Here is a 15845-nt window from a genome sequence, read left to right on the forward strand (position 1 = left end):
TATGGGATCCAAATGAAAAAAATAGATAGTAGAAAAAAAAATAAGTAATTTTCAATACCTAATTTGTTACTTGATTATATTTTATCCTAATCAAGTAAAAATGCTATGTTGATTTGGAAAATTCTAACATTTTTATTTTTTTATTTTATTTTATACAAAATGGTTTATCCAGTATACTTCTATTTACTAGTATGACTTCAGCATGTAAATTTTAACTTTTTTTTTTTGGTACAAAATGATTTATCCAGTATACTTATATTTGTTGGTATAAGTTCCAGTATATTAATTTTAGAAAGTTCTAACTTTTGTATTTTTTAATTTTTTTTAAATAATTTATTCAATATACTCATATGTACTAGCATAACTTCAGTACGCTTGATTTGAAAATTTTTAACTCTTTCTTTTTTTAGATCAGATCATATGCTGAGATGTTATTAAGTTTAACATTTGCTGAACTTAGTCTTAATCTTATATTAAGGGTCTTAAGATTAAAATTTATGATTAAAATGAATAATTATGATTGGATTCAGCCATGCAGCATGGGATTTATTTTGATCTTTTTTACTTTTTTTTAATTTTTATTTTTTGTACAAAATAGTTTATCCACTTAGTCTTAATCTTATATTAAGGGTCTTAAAATTAAAATCTATGATTAAAATGAATAATTATGAGTGGATTCAGTCATGCAGCATGAGATTCATCTTGATTTTTTAATTTTTTTTTTTTTTGTACAAAATAGTTTATCCAATATACTTTTGTTTATTGGTATGACTTTATTATTTTAATTTGAAAATTTCTAACTCTTTTGTTTATTTATTTATTTATTTATGTACAAAATAGTGTATACAGTATACTCCTATTTATTGGTATGACTTCAGTGTGTTTGATTTGAAAAATTCCAACTCTTTTATTTTTTTTATTTTCGCCTTTACATGCATACGTGATAGTTCTAATTTTTATATTATTAAAATGATAATTTTGATCTATTTTATTTATATTTAAGTTAATTTTAGTCTCTCTTTAAAAAAAAAAAAAAAAATTGACAATTTTGATCATTTTATCAATTAATATAGATTAGATTTATTTTTTATTATCATTTTCTCGAAAAATTAATAGATATACTAGTTATATGTATTGTCATACAAGTAGACTCCGTTTTACAAATATTATTCTTCTTAATGTATCTATTAACAAATTATGTATATGTATATTAAAACGTATTACAAATTAAGAAAAAAATAAAAAGAAAATACTTTCATTAATGTAGAAAGATATGTGTAAAAAAATATATATATAAATATAATGATATTTTAAATGTTAAGTACAATTATGCAAATATAAATGTGACCTTTAGAAATAGACAGAGTATTATGTTTCTATTCATAAAAAAAATAAAATACTATATATATTTTAGTTTTTCTTACACCAACAATTTGATTAAGACAAACAACTAACTAGCTACTATGTTGACTTAAACAAATTATTTTAAATTGAGTTATTTTGAAAAGACTTAATTGAAAGAAAATATTTGCGTAAAGATATTTGAAAAAACAATAATATAAATTAATGTAAATAATAAATAAGACTAATAATTTTGGATGAAAATTATACACTATGGGTGTGTTTGTTTGAAGGATTTTGGAGGATTTCTACTATTCATCCAATTTTTTCTCCCCAAAAACATCAAATCAAACACCTATTTTTCATTTTTTATATTATACTAAAAATCAATTTTACATTCAAAACATCACATCAAACCCTATTTATATCACATCATACAACTATTCAAATTCAAAATTTTTACTATTCAAATCTCAATCCAAAATCCAAACCCCCAAACAAACACACCCTATATTCATTATAAAAAAAAAAAAAAAAAAACAGGCTCATAATTTTTTATGATGAATTTTAATGTTATGTGTATTTATTTTTTACTTATGATTTTTTATTAAAAACGAAAATTTTATATTTTTATGCAACAAAGTAGTATTAATTATATTAATTACTCCTTCCGTCCCTAATACGGTGACAGTGTTACTTTAGATATGTGAATTTAGGATATGTATGATTAGTAAATAATATAAAATGTATTAGTAAAATTAATTATAATATAATACAAATAATTATATATTAAGATTAAAATAACTAATTAGTCTAATAAAAATTTTAAAAATTATAAATTATAAAATTTTAAAATATGATTAAAATGTAAAATACTTTTCCAAAAACAGAATGTGACATAATTTATGAGATGGGCGAAAATGTAAAGTATGACATAATATGTGGGACGAAGGGAATAATTTTGATTGAAACAATTATTAAAGAATAAAATTGAACTAATTTAGCAAATAAAAAGCCAAAATTGTTATGTTAAAAATAGAGGGATTAAAATTAACAAATTAGTAAGCAAAAGGGACCAAAATTGCATTTTATAAGTAAAAGGTATATATTTATATATAGATTTATAATTAATAATAAATATGTAAGGTATATTCATCTAACAATTTTTTTTTTTTGACACAACATTAGATTTATATTGTAAAAAAATAATATTCATTTTGTCCGCCTAGTCACATTTACCTTTTGCGTCATTATAGTTAATATTAAAACTATCTTTATATTTGTATAACTTTGTGTACAGGTGTCCTTCATTAGTATTATGAAAATATTTTTGCAATTTTTTCCTAATTTGCACTACATTTTGATATAATAATTATAATTCAAAGATCAATACGCAAAAAATAAGCAAAACCCTTAGAGCCGGACGGAGGTAATGTATAATATATATTCTATTAATTAACAAAATCATCTCTTAGTTTGAAATATTTTTTTTTTTTTTATCTAAATTATAGAGAATTGTATCAATGATATAAAAAAATATTTTTAGTTCAATATTCGTATTTTTTTGAGAATAATATATATTATATATTATGGAAATTGTGTAAAAAAATTAGTTGAACAAACAAATATACATAATATATCACTTAAGGGATGATCTGGTGTGTAAACTCGTGGCCTTAGTTTGCAAACTATTATATTCAATCATAGGTTTATTCAAAGTGCACTCGAAAAATAGTGGTTGTATATTTTCACGTCATAAAAAAATAAAAAATAAAAAAAAATCACTAATAACAAATAATACACTTGCTATTTTTGAACGTCAACTTACAAGAGTTATATTTCTTTATTTAGTAACTACATATTCCACTTCTCGTTACAAATAATCATTCAATCAAATTTATTTATACAAATATCATTATATTATATATAAAAGTCAAAGATAAATTTTTTATTTAATTTAAAGTATCACAAACTATCATTAAAATATAATATTTTTAAATATTTGCGACAAAAGCAAATGTAACTCTACTACATGAACTAATGGGGTATTATTTGACTTGGTTTAGCATATTGGCTCCCTTTATCAAGTAAAAAATAAAAATAAAAATCATCATTTCAATCCCCTTATCCAATATAAGAAAAGAATCAATTTTAAAGTAGAAAATTATAAAGTTATACTTTAAGATTAATTTTATACTTGTATTTTGACTTTATCAAGAATATCAAAATTAAATAATATTTATATATAAAAGGAATGGAGTATTATTTGACTTGGTTTAGCATACTTGTGAATTTTTCTACTCATAACACATATCTCATAGTCAATTATTATTGAGAATATCAAAATCAACACGACAAATATACACGTTGAGTTGGAAAAGATTAGTACAAGCGTCAACAAATAAATAAATAAATAAAACTCTTAGGAATGTAAAATTGATTGACTCAGCATATTTTTAGGCAATACAACTTTTTATAAATATTAAAAAATACAATATATATATATATAAATATATTAACCAACCCGTAATTTTGTTTTTTCACTCTTAATCAATTTAATAGATTAAATATTATTATTCTTTAAACTTATGAAAATACAAATGCATATATTTTTGAATGGATGAAGTAGTAAATATATATATTTAAAAAACACAAAAATTGAAACATCTTATGCTCCCTCCGTCCCATAACAAAGTATCTATTTTTTCATTTTAGTCTGTCCCATAATAAAGTATCAATTTCTTTCTTTTTTTTTTTTTTTTTTTTTTTAGTAATTGTAGTGTCTACCTAACATTACAAATACCCTTACAACTTACAATATATTACACAAATGTCATTACTTTTATATCACACATACTAATAAGGATATTTTAGTCATTTCTACTTTATTCCTACTATATCATAATATAATACTAATATTTTTAAAATTACGTGCAAAAAGTAAATGGATATATGATTCCGGGATAGAGGGAGTATAATTCTTATATTTACTATATATAAGAAAAAAATACACTTCTTTCTTTTGGAATCAATATATTTGTTTTTCAAATCGAATATATATATATTTTCATCCATTCTAAATAAATATATATTTTTAGTAATTATATTTTTCACATAATTTTTTTTATAACTTATATATTATTAGAAAAGTATAATCATTATTATTTAAGTAAGTCGTCTTTTTCTGAAAGTAAAATTGTATTTTTACATTTCGATTATATCATAGACTAGCGTACTAATATTTAAATATTAACATATAAAACGTAAACAAATAGACATATTTGGAAAAAAAATAATATATAAATTTTCATACAAAGTATAGCATGTACACAACTCATAAAAATATATATATATATATATAAATTTTCATACAAAATATAGCATGTACATAACTCATTCTTTAATTTTTTTTTAAAAAAAATCGTCAATTATTTCTAAAGTTATTGTATAAGCTAGCCATGCACAAGTAAATTATATTTTCACATTGAAAATATCTTTTTTCTTGTTTTCTTGGTTTTTTTTTTAAAAAAATAATAATTATGAATATATATATACATTAGTGTGTATAATTATACAGGGTATACATACACGAGCATGATATGTATCTATTCATCGAGAGATTTTGTACATATGGATAATACTTCCTTCGTTCCGCCACAGATGACCCATTTTTCTTTTTTGTACGTCCTACAAAAGATGATTCTTTTATATTTTTGGTAACTTTATTAATCTTTAACATACTTAACAAATATAAATCAATTTAATTAAACTTCTAACATCTTATACGCAGACCCACTCAAAACCTCTTTATTTCTATCTCTTTCCTCAATTAACATAATTTTTTTTTATCTATATTTAAATCTTTTCATATTTTATAAAACTAATTTATGGTAATAATAAATAAAAAAGAATTATTTATTTGCATTATATAAAATTTTATTATTTACAAAATAATATCCGTATTGCATGTATTTTTTTGAAATATAATTTTAAAATTTTTTAAAATACCAATAATATTATTTATATAAAAAATAATAAACTAATCTCATAACTTATTATTAATAATTTATTAATCTACGTTCTTTCAAAATCGGTCTCTCCAACAAAAGGATTCGTCCCTCCCCGCTGGACGGAGAGAGTACACAGGGAGGAATTCATGTGGGATAAAGTGGGTCCTACCCACATGATTGATTTAGGGCCCATTTGATTCCTAAGGTAGACAAATTTTATAAGGCGCTTTTGTATAAATATAAAGAAGTCTATGTTCATGTTATAAAAAAAAAATAAAAATGAGATTTTAAATTATAAAATATAAAATTATAGTCTGGTGATAATAAACAAATAAAATTGCAAAAGAAAGAAAATTATATATTTTTTAAGAAAATAAATTATTCAGTTGAAAAATATAAAATAATTAATTATTTATTTATTTATTCAAAATATATATATAAGAAACATAGATTATTATTATTATTTTTTTAAATATGTTAATCAAAAAAAAAAAAATGTAATAAAATTTTACTATCAATTTGTAGAACACTTCTATAATAAAGAGTTAGTAAAGTATCTTAAATTTGAACATTCGAGGTCAAAATCAATTGAAACCAAAATCTAAATCTTGTTTGGATTTTGCAGACGATTGAATTGGATTAAATTTTTTATAATGTTCGAATATCGGTTCAGATTGATATAAAAATTCAACCAACAAAAAATATAAGTATATTTTATTGTTATATATATTTGATATTTTAATAAAATATAAAACTCATAATTATATATCAAAATATTTGATTTTTCAATAATAATATATAAAAAAAAATTATAAAATTTAAAAATTTTAAATATATTATGCGATTTTGGAATTTTCGTTTTAATTGGTTTGAATTTTATTATTTGAATTTCTCTTTCTGATTTCAAAGGACGATTGAGAAGATTTGAAGGAAAAAAATAAAATGATTGAAAATATTTTTTTGTTCGAAACAAAAATTATTGGAGATCAGTAGTATTTTTTATTTTTATTTTGTATTCTTGTAAAGCCATTTATCTCAATATATATATATATGGGATAAATCTCATTTTTTTTAATTTTTAGGTTCGACCAATAAAAAAATTCATTTTATTTCCTTAGCTTTCATTTCTCGATACAAATGAGCTCCTAAGAGTATGTTTTCTTTCCATTTTATTATAGATTTTAAATTTAAATTTTAATATAAATAATTTTAATATATGATATTTTCTAAAAGAATAATATATTTTTATAAATTATAAAACATTAAATAATAAAAATATATAAAAACAAAACAAAACAAAATGCATCTAATGTAATATATATAGTCCGGAAACCAGAAGTGTGTTTGTTTGGGGTTTAGATTTTGAGATGAGATTTGAATAGTAGACATTTTGAATTTAAATAGTTGTATGATATGATATAAATAGATGTTGATGAGATGTTTTGAATGTAAAATTAATTTTTAGTATAATATAAAAAATAAAAAATAAATATTTGATTTGATATTCTTTTTAAAAAAAAAAAATTGAATAAATAGTGTATTTAAAATTCAATCCCCCGAACAAACACACATGACATACACTACTGAAAACATATCGGAAAAAAATTTAAAATCTACGATTTTACAATCATAATTTTATCAACTCTGCCATCCCTTATAGGGCTATATATATATATATATATATCAAAATGGGATCCACAGAGAGGAGACGTGTCGACATCAAGAAACCCTATTTTAAGTAGTCTTCGCCGAACCCTTTTCTCCAATCCAAGTATTCTAATTCAACTACATATATAGTCCGGATTAGATTATTACACATGCATATATGCACCACTTTGTATGTATATATATATATCACTTCTGTTAGCGGTGTGTTTCTTTTGATTGAGTTTGAAAAAAATTAGTTCGAACTTGGTACTAAAATGACATTTTATGAGATATTTTATAGAAAAAAAAATATATATATATGAAAACGCAGAATAGAAATAATAAAATTTGAAAAAATTAGATTAAAAAAACATACAATAGCTGATTGGAAATTTATTAATATCATGTTGATTGCTCCAATCAATACATAAAATATTATAAATAGTAGACAAAATATTATAAAATACACATTATATAAAATATTGAAATATACAGTTAATTCTATTCTATATTTAATGTGATGTCAAATATATATATATTGACGGGGTAATTCCCTGCAAACTAAGCTTGACAGACAAGTTACACTGGGCAAATTTTTCATCATTATGTAGTGGCTTAGTTTGCAGGGTATTAAGTTCTGTCGCGCGAGTTTTATGAGTCCGCACTTTCGGGTAGCGGCTGCGAGTTTCCAAGTTATCCAAAAAAATATATATATATATATTTGACATCACATTAAATATAGAATTTGTAATATATATAGAGAGAGGAGAGAGAAATTATAGTGTTAGAAATAGAGAATTGATGATGTACTAGATGGATCAACAACCACCAAATTAAAATCACAACCCCCAAATATATATATATATCAACATCAATTAACAAATGTCTAGTGAAGTGGACGCGAAGAAACTAAACTAAAACTATTAGGCAACCTCCCCCATTATAGCTAGCTACATTTATATTTATATTTTTATTTAATTAACTTAATTCCATTATTTAATCAGATATATCAAAATGATTCCTTCAATATCCTTTAATTAACTAATTCCCCACTTCTAACATACATACATATATTTACCTTTTTAATTAATTAATTAATTAATCAATTCAGCTAACTTATATTGTCAAATATGCCTTCTTACCCATCTATATAAGTCTTGGAGCCTTTTACTTCATTCTTGTCTCCTCCCACATTCTAACTCACACACATATACATACATATATATATATATATAGATATATATCTTTTGGGGTTAATAAATTTGATATTTTTTGGGGTGAGACTAATGGAAGAAGGGAAATTAGAAGGCGGGCTGACGGTGCGGGGCCGAGTTGAGATCGACACACGGCAGCCATTTCGTTCGGTGAAGGAGGCTGTGATGTTGTTCGGAGAAAAAATATTGGCCGGAGAAGTATATGGCAACAAATTCAAAGAGGTACGATGATTTTCTTTTATTTATTTATTTTTTTGCGGGATTATGTGTTTATGTTTGCATGCATATACGTGTGGACAGTTGATGATCATGGAATTGGAATCGATATCTAACTAGGGTTTTGTATGTAAAATTTTAGATTTGTTTACTCTCACAAAATAATGTACAATTTTTTTTAATATTATTTTTTAAATTTACAAACTATTTAATGAAAATTCTATTTTTATGTGATTAGAAGAAAGGAAAAAAAGATATGGTTACATTTTAAATTCGAAATGAAATTATTTTTGTTAAATTGTATGTACAAAAACAAGTTTGGAAATGTACATACATACTTTTTTGTTGTAGAAGTGAATGCATAGTTAGCTATAAACAACTTTTATTGATTAACATCAACATCCCAACCAATTTCAACAACCATAGCAATCACATATACAAGCTTTAAGACTTGTTTTGTTATGAAAAATATTATACATTTATAAAAAAGTTACCAAGATTGTACGGTAAAAACAGAATTAAAAGAAATATCTAAAGAAAAACAAATACCAGCAACTCAAAGTAATCAAATCCGAGCTTAATTTAAAATCTATTTGATAGTATATAATGTGTGTAAATCAAAAGTTTTCAATTTTTTGTTTTTGTTTTTGTCTTGTTTTTTTGTTATCCATTGTTTTTTAACTCCTCAATGTTTATGTTAATTATATATATATATATATTATTTCAAATAAAAATTAATGACTTAAGGGCTTTTTTTTTTTTTTTTTTTTCCTTTAAGCATGTGTTAAAAATTTCAGTCTTTTTTAAAATATTAATTAGATTATATTCCAAATGAAATGAAAAAAAAAAACAAAAAAATTTATAAACATTCATTTAATATTTTTAAACATAAAAAAATAGCAAGAGAAATGCTCTATTTTTACAATTACCCTATTTCCCATCATGCCTATTTCTTATTCGTCCTATTTTTTAGTTATGGGTTAAATTTATAAATCTATATTTATATTAAAATACTTATCCAACAATAATTTATTTTATTGTCGTTATTTTAATATATAATAAAAATTTTATCACTAGTTTTTTCTAATTACTCTCACTTTTTATCAGCTCATTAATACATTCCTATAATACTCCACTACCTCAATACATAATTTCCCTAGGCAGATGGAGTAGTACATCTTATTTAATACTCCCTCCGTCTCATATCTATATATCCATTTGCTTTTTGCACAGAATTTTAGAAATATTAGTATTATATTAAGATAAAATAGAAATAAAAAAAAAAAACTAAATTAAGTATAATATAAAAGTAATGACATTTGTGTAATATATTGTAAATTAGAAGGATATTTGTAATGTTAAATAAATAGTACAATTACTAAAAAAAAAAAAAAAGAAACAAATACTTTGTTATGTGACGAACTAAAATAAAAAAATTGATAGATTATTAAGGAACGGAGTATTTATTTACCATTACAATTATTAACATCATTCTTATTCCTTTTTTTTTGTTACCATAAATTCTCATAGCTACTTTTTCACTTCAACTTTTGATAAAATTTTCTCACTATTAATAAAATATTTATTTTTAAAAATTTATATGCCAACTTCTACGATATTTTTACAGGACGAAAATGGCATATTTTCATTAAAAAAATAAAAACAAATACAAAAATCTCAAAAAAAAAAAAGGAAAAGAAAAAAGAAAAAGAAAAAAGGAAAAAGAAAAAAGTAAACAAAAGTGTAATTTTTCTATTATGAAAAAAAAAAAAGGAAGAAAATTATATTCCAGCTAAAAAATATATATATTTCTATTAAATATCTAATTAAAAATAAATATTTCATTAAATACCTCATTCTTTTAATTTTTTTTTCACAAACATTCTTACTTTACTTTACATCGGAAAAAAAATATCATTACATTGTAAGTGCTCATTATAATTAAAATACTATTTCTTAAACACCGCTAAAATTAAATATTTACTTTGTAAATAGACGGAAGGAATAGTATAAAAAATTCCCCATAACAACCCTTTTACTTGGACAGAATTTTAAGGAATTTTGAAGTTTAGAAATTTTAAAAGTAATAAGTATATACACATACAAAATCTATCAAAAAATTACCTATTCGATACCAAATAGTATTATTTTTATAATAGTAACCTATTCTTTCATATCTAACACAAAAAAAAAAAAAAAAAAAAAAAAAAAAAAACCTTCAAATTAAAAACTCAACCCAACCACACTGCACTATATCACAAAAACAACAGAAAGGAAAGTAAGAACTGTATCAAAAACCCTACAGCTGCAAAAGATGGCTGCCGGCGACGGGCAAACAGGGCAGCAGCCGGCAAAGTTAGGGGCGGTGGCGGCCGAGCTAGAGGAGACGAAACAAAGCCTACAGAAAGCAAGAGAAGACAGCAACCTAATGGCACATTGCCTCACTTCTCTACAACAAGAACTCGAACACACCAGAAAGGAGCTTCAACAGCTCAAGTCCAGATCAAAGACAATCGATCAGCCAGAGATCGAGGAGATCAAGTTTGTTGAGAACCCGAAAATGGTAGTGGAAGCAATCAAATTCCCCGAGAACAATGGGGTGCCGGCAGTTCTTGAAAAGAAAAGATCAGTTAAGTTTGCAAGCCCCCCGATGCTGACAAAAGTGATCGTCAGCAAAGACGGGCAAGATAGGGAAAAGGGGCTCAAATTGTCCAAGAAGACGAAGAAGAAGCCCCTCGTTCCATTGCTAGGAGGGTTGTTCGGGAAGAAGGGAACCAAAGAGTGAAGTATGGGAGGTAAGTATATACACAATAGACATGTAAACACACCTATTAACTTTCATGACAAGAAATGTGCAAAACTTTAAAAGGTTTGGAAGTAATAATGAATTGATGATTGTATTTTTTCATAGTAGCCACCGAAATCCCCTTTTTCTCATGTAGCTTTGTTCCATGGATTTGTACAAATTTAAAAAAGGAATCTAAATCTATAGGGGATAAAGATATTTCCTACAAAAAAACAAATAAATCGACTACCTAGATACAAAACCTATTATTCATTCAAAAGAAATTTAAAATCGCAAAAAAAAAAACACTTAAATACATCCGAGGATAGGGCAGAGATCACTCCTACAGGCAACAATTACATTGCAATTAAGAGAGGATAAGAGTAAACATTTAACATTTAACATTTCCCTAAGCTTCAAAAGCAGGAAAATGGTCGAGAGCCAGTTTCAGGATTGACTCAACACCAAGACAAATTTAGTTGTCCTTGAAAGCTAATAATATATCGGTGGAGCAGAGAAATCACAGGATAAACTGGAACCAGTATTCAATTTAGATATGAAAAACATGGAATCATTTCAAAAATGCAGCGACAGCAGCAATTTCAAGCAAACAAAACTTGCTAAATTAACAAATATAAGCCAAATCATATTGTCCTCTCTAATCACTGTAAAAATCTAAAATTCGAATAAACGTAAGTGCACGAGGATAGTATTATATAACCTGGCTTATTCCCATCCGTCAGGTGCAATATTTGGTACGGCAACATCTGCAGTAGGGGCAGGAATCGATGGTGGAGCAGCTACATCCCACCCATCAGCTCCTGAAATCACGAGTGGATAAAGTTTATAGTTGACTAATTTAAGCAAACAGAACATCATCACAATCGGAGCAGTCATGAACAACTTGAGAAAACATTTTAACAAACTGAAGACACTGTATTTACATACCGGTGGCATAACCACTAGCAACTGGCGCTGCACCAGCCACATCAGGAGTCCACTGGGAATCCGGGATTTGATTGCTAGACCAATCGGCACCAAGGGCTGGAGCAGAATAATCAGCATAGTCAGCAATGGCAGGAGCTTCTTCCTCTTCCTGTTCTTTGGTCTCCTCGGGTTCCCGATAAAAGAATAGATCAACCTACAGGAACAAACAAAGCCCAAGATTAGGGTTTAGGGTAAATAAAAAAGAATATGCACGTAATTAGATGAACCAAAATTTTTTGTTAAGAGTATCATTCTAATGTAAATCACAACAGTCTTAAGATTGTTTTACCATAATATCCCATTTGTGCCCCGGTGCAATCACCCCTCGCATTTGAAGCACCATCCTGGCCAGTAGCCAGAATAAGCAACCAATGCTGTGCTTCCCCTTGTTGTTGGCAGGAATTCCAATGTCAACATAGCGCATTGGGGAGTCGGTGTCACAAAAAGCAATTGTGGGAATGTTAGACAGAGCTGCTTCTTTGATGGGCTGCATAAATGTTTGCCGTCAAAACCAAGAAATGCTATAAAATGAAGATTCAATTGAAGAAAGTTGATAACAAACACTGAAATGTGATAACCTGGTGATCAGTCCTTGGGTCAGTTAGAATGAGTAGCCTTGGTTCGCTAAATGACGTCTGCAATTGATTAGTGAATGTACCGGGAGTGTGTCGCCCAGCAATTGCATGAGCTCCGGTGTATTGAGCAAACTTCAATACAGCTCTCTGACCATAAGGTCTCGCAGACTGCACAATAATGTCTTGCGGATTCTCAGTAGCCACAATAACCCTGGCAGCCATTTGAAGCTTTTCCCATGTCTTTCCCAGGTTTATGATGTAGATTCCTGGATCATTAATCAATAATTAACTAAATAAATGTTCGAGTAACACACAATAGTAAAATCTGACAACGATATAACAGTGTAAAGATATTGAAAATATATGCATTTTAGCCAAAAATCAACCATCATTATTCCTATGGACAATGGCCCACGAAATGCTACTTACCAAAAGATAATACAAATGAATAGAGCAATTCAGTCTCACTATGAACAGAAAATGCAATTATCACCAAGTGTAGATTCCAAAATCAACACTGTAATTAAATAAAAAAAAAAAAACAAAGCCTTTAGAATATCAAGTTCCGATTGCGTAAAAGACAACTTTTCTCCTTTATTATATAAATTTTACCATTACATACTATTTGACACTAATCCTTTAATTTTCAGAATTCATTAGCAACTAAAACCAGACTGAACTTTCCCTCCAAATACATCATGGCGAAATGCCAAACAAACCTATAAATAAAACACTCGTAAGGCATGATTAATTACAGGCACATACAAAGGAACACCAAACAAAAGTAATCAAACAGAAAATTGGAAACTTCAAAACCAATGCAATATGAGCATTAATTTCATGTCTCCTTAGCGAAATTAACATCAGAACAAACAAATGGAAAACATACCGTCGTTGCGGCGCTTGAAAACGTATCGCTCCATCTGGAAATTGCAGTTCTTGGTTCCCAAGTGAACCTCGGCGGCCAACATCATCTGAATATCGGCCTCCTTGGTAGACAAAGACCTTTGAGCACTCGCCATCTTGACTTTGGTTTCCGGCTCCGGCAATGGCTCTGTGCTTCACCACCTAAACCTAAAACAAGGGGCACGTTGGATTTATATTAAAACCCTAATGGTAACATTGGATTACAGCCGCCGGATCACAGATCAATGAAAGCCCAATATAATTGGGCCTAAAGTAGAACTGAAAAATAATAAAGTTCAATTTAAAAGCTTATTTTTGAGTGAATATTAGCCTATATGTTTTGAGAAAAATTAAGGGTGTGTTTTTTTGTGTGTTTTAGATCAGGTTTTTATTATTTGATATTTTTATTTCTAAATAAATATCAAATAAAATAATTAATTTTATTTTTTTATACTATTATATTAAAAATTTATTTTATATTCAAAACATTACATAATATTTTATATCATATTAAATAATTATTCAAATTTTTTTTACTATTCATAAATTCAAATCCAAAACCCCGCACCCATAAATATATAAGATAACATATATTATTAATTATTAATTATTATTATTATTATTATAATTATAGCACAAGGCACTTTAATTCGTACACTCTCGTAATTTTAGATTTTTTGTTTTTTAAATAATAAATTTGGATAATTAGCTAAAATTTGTTAGGATAACCATTAATCTAACAAAATTCAGATTTATCTAGATAATAAATAACAAAGATATGTATAATATTGGAGTTTTGTATATTTATATATACCTAAGAGATTAAGTCAAAATCGTCATAATAAAAATTATTATGAAATTTTCGGCCAACACTGCACATGTTCGAAAAAACAGCTATCCGCTTCATTGACTGTCGGATCAATTAGAAATTTTCAAAAAGTGTTCGTAATTCGTTGGATTTTCAAATGTTGAGATTATTGGTTAGATACATGTAGTTCGATTAGAATGACAAAGTTTTAAGGTTTGTTTTTTTATCTTTATTTTTCTTAAATATGTGATTTTTGTTGGTTGATTTAACGATAATTTATTCTTAAAAAATTTTATATTTTATTTCATTATTGTGAATTTTTTACTTACGCTGTGATTTTTGGATTTTTTTAACCTTGAAAAGTTTTCACGGGATTATTTTTTTTCGTATTTTATTTACGCATATCATTTGTTATTGTTTATAGGAACTAAATGATTTTCCACATGAAAAAATATCATTATCTATTTTATATATTATTGATTCTTTTATATATTATTTATACATATAATTTTTTATCTTTCCTTATATAATGAAAATTTTAGAATAAATTTATTTTTTGACTTATAAATTTTAAATTATACAAAAAAATTTTACTAATCAATTTTTTTATCCATATGATGCCAAAAAAAAAAAAAAAAATCAAAGAAAAAAGAGAATGAAAAAAAAAATAGAAGAGAAAGAAGAAAAAAAAAATCAAGTATAGTATTTTCAATTTTTTTGTTTATTTATTTTATTTTATTATGTATAATAATATTATTAAATTAATTTTAATTTTCTACTGATATATTCCTTTTGTTCTTCTTATATATTTATTTATTAATTTATTTAGTTTCGAATATAATATTCTAATACTTCATTATTATTGTATATGTATTTTTTTAAAATTATCTATCGTGTTATTATTATTTTCTACTAAAATATTTTTTATTTTTATTATGTATGTATTTACTAATTTATATTATGTTATTCTTATTTTCTACTAATACAATATTTTTCATTCTTATGAGTATATATTTTTTCTAATTAATTTGATTTTGATTATTATATTATAATATATTTTTAAATGTTTTAGATTATGCTTAAATTTGTAATCTTTTGATTTGAATGAATATTTAAAGAAACCATAAAGAAAATTATGGCAAATTTTAATATACATATATAAATATTTTTATTTTATTATTTTTGTTCTTATTAAAATTATACATTATGTTATTTGTATTTTTTACTAATTAATTTTTTATTTATTTTTATTTAATATGCATTTTTTAATTGATTTGGTTTTAAATATTATATTAAAATATTTTCCCCTAATATCATAGATTATATTTAAATTTTGAATATTTTTATTAAAAGAAT

The 15845-nt window shown here is 25.0% G+C and overlaps 2 protein-coding genes across 2 annotated transcripts; one reads left to right on the forward strand and one right to left on the reverse strand.

The window, feature by feature from the left end:
• The first annotated feature begins 8196 nt into the window (after positions 1 to 8196).
• On the forward strand, positions 8197 to 11555 carry LOC127248898 (WEB family protein At3g51220-like). The gene is made up of 2 exons (XM_051271454.1): positions 8197 to 8434; positions 10734 to 11555. The coding sequence occupies exons 1-2, from the start codon at positions 8285 to 8287 to the stop codon at positions 11211 to 11213; spliced, it is 630 nt and encodes a 209-aa protein (XP_051127411.1). The 5' UTR covers positions 8197 to 8284; the 3' UTR covers positions 11214 to 11555.
• Positions 11556 to 11741: 186 nt separating this feature from the next.
• Positions 11742 to 13859, reverse strand: LOC127248897 (40S ribosomal protein SA-like). The gene is made up of 5 exons (XM_051271453.1): positions 13665 to 13859; positions 12779 to 13041; positions 12490 to 12687; positions 12162 to 12354; positions 11742 to 12034 (listed from the first exon to the last, which is right to left on the reverse strand). Exons 1-5 carry the CDS (start codon positions 13795 to 13797, stop codon positions 11940 to 11942), a joined length of 882 nt encoding a protein of 293 aa, XP_051127410.1. The 5' UTR covers positions 13798 to 13859; the 3' UTR covers positions 11742 to 11939.
• Between the last annotated feature and the right edge of the window lie 1986 nt (positions 13860 to 15845).

This window comes from Andrographis paniculata, unplaced genomic scaffold (genome assembly GCF_009805555.1).
Source record: "Andrographis paniculata isolate CXL003 unplaced genomic scaffold, ASM980555v1 Contig34END, whole genome shotgun sequence".
NCBI lineage: Eukaryota > Viridiplantae > Streptophyta > Magnoliopsida > Lamiales > Acanthaceae > Andrographis > Andrographis paniculata.

Excerpts from the sequence above, each read along its gene's own strand:
- LOC127248898 (XM_051271454.1), top strand. The coding sequence starts at position 8,285 with ATGGAAGAAGGGAAATTAGAAGGCGGGCTGACGGTGCGGGGCCGAGTT. Across the intron at positions 8,435-10,733 it reads ATGGCAACAAATTCAAAGAG|CTGCAAAAGATGGCTGCCGG; the intron begins GTACGATGATTT and ends AAAACCCTACAG.
- LOC127248897 (XM_051271453.1), bottom strand. The coding sequence starts at position 13,797 with ATGGCGAGTGCTCAAAGGTCTTTGTCTACCAAGGAGGCCGATATTCAG. Across the intron at positions 13,042-13,664 it reads TTTCAAGCGCCGCAACGACG|GAATCTACATCATAAACCTG; the intron begins GTATGTTTTCCA and ends TTAATGATCCAG. Across the intron at positions 12,688-12,778 it reads ACCCAAGGACTGATCACCAG|CCCATCAAAGAAGCAGCTCT; the intron begins GTTATCACATTT and ends ACATTTATGCAG.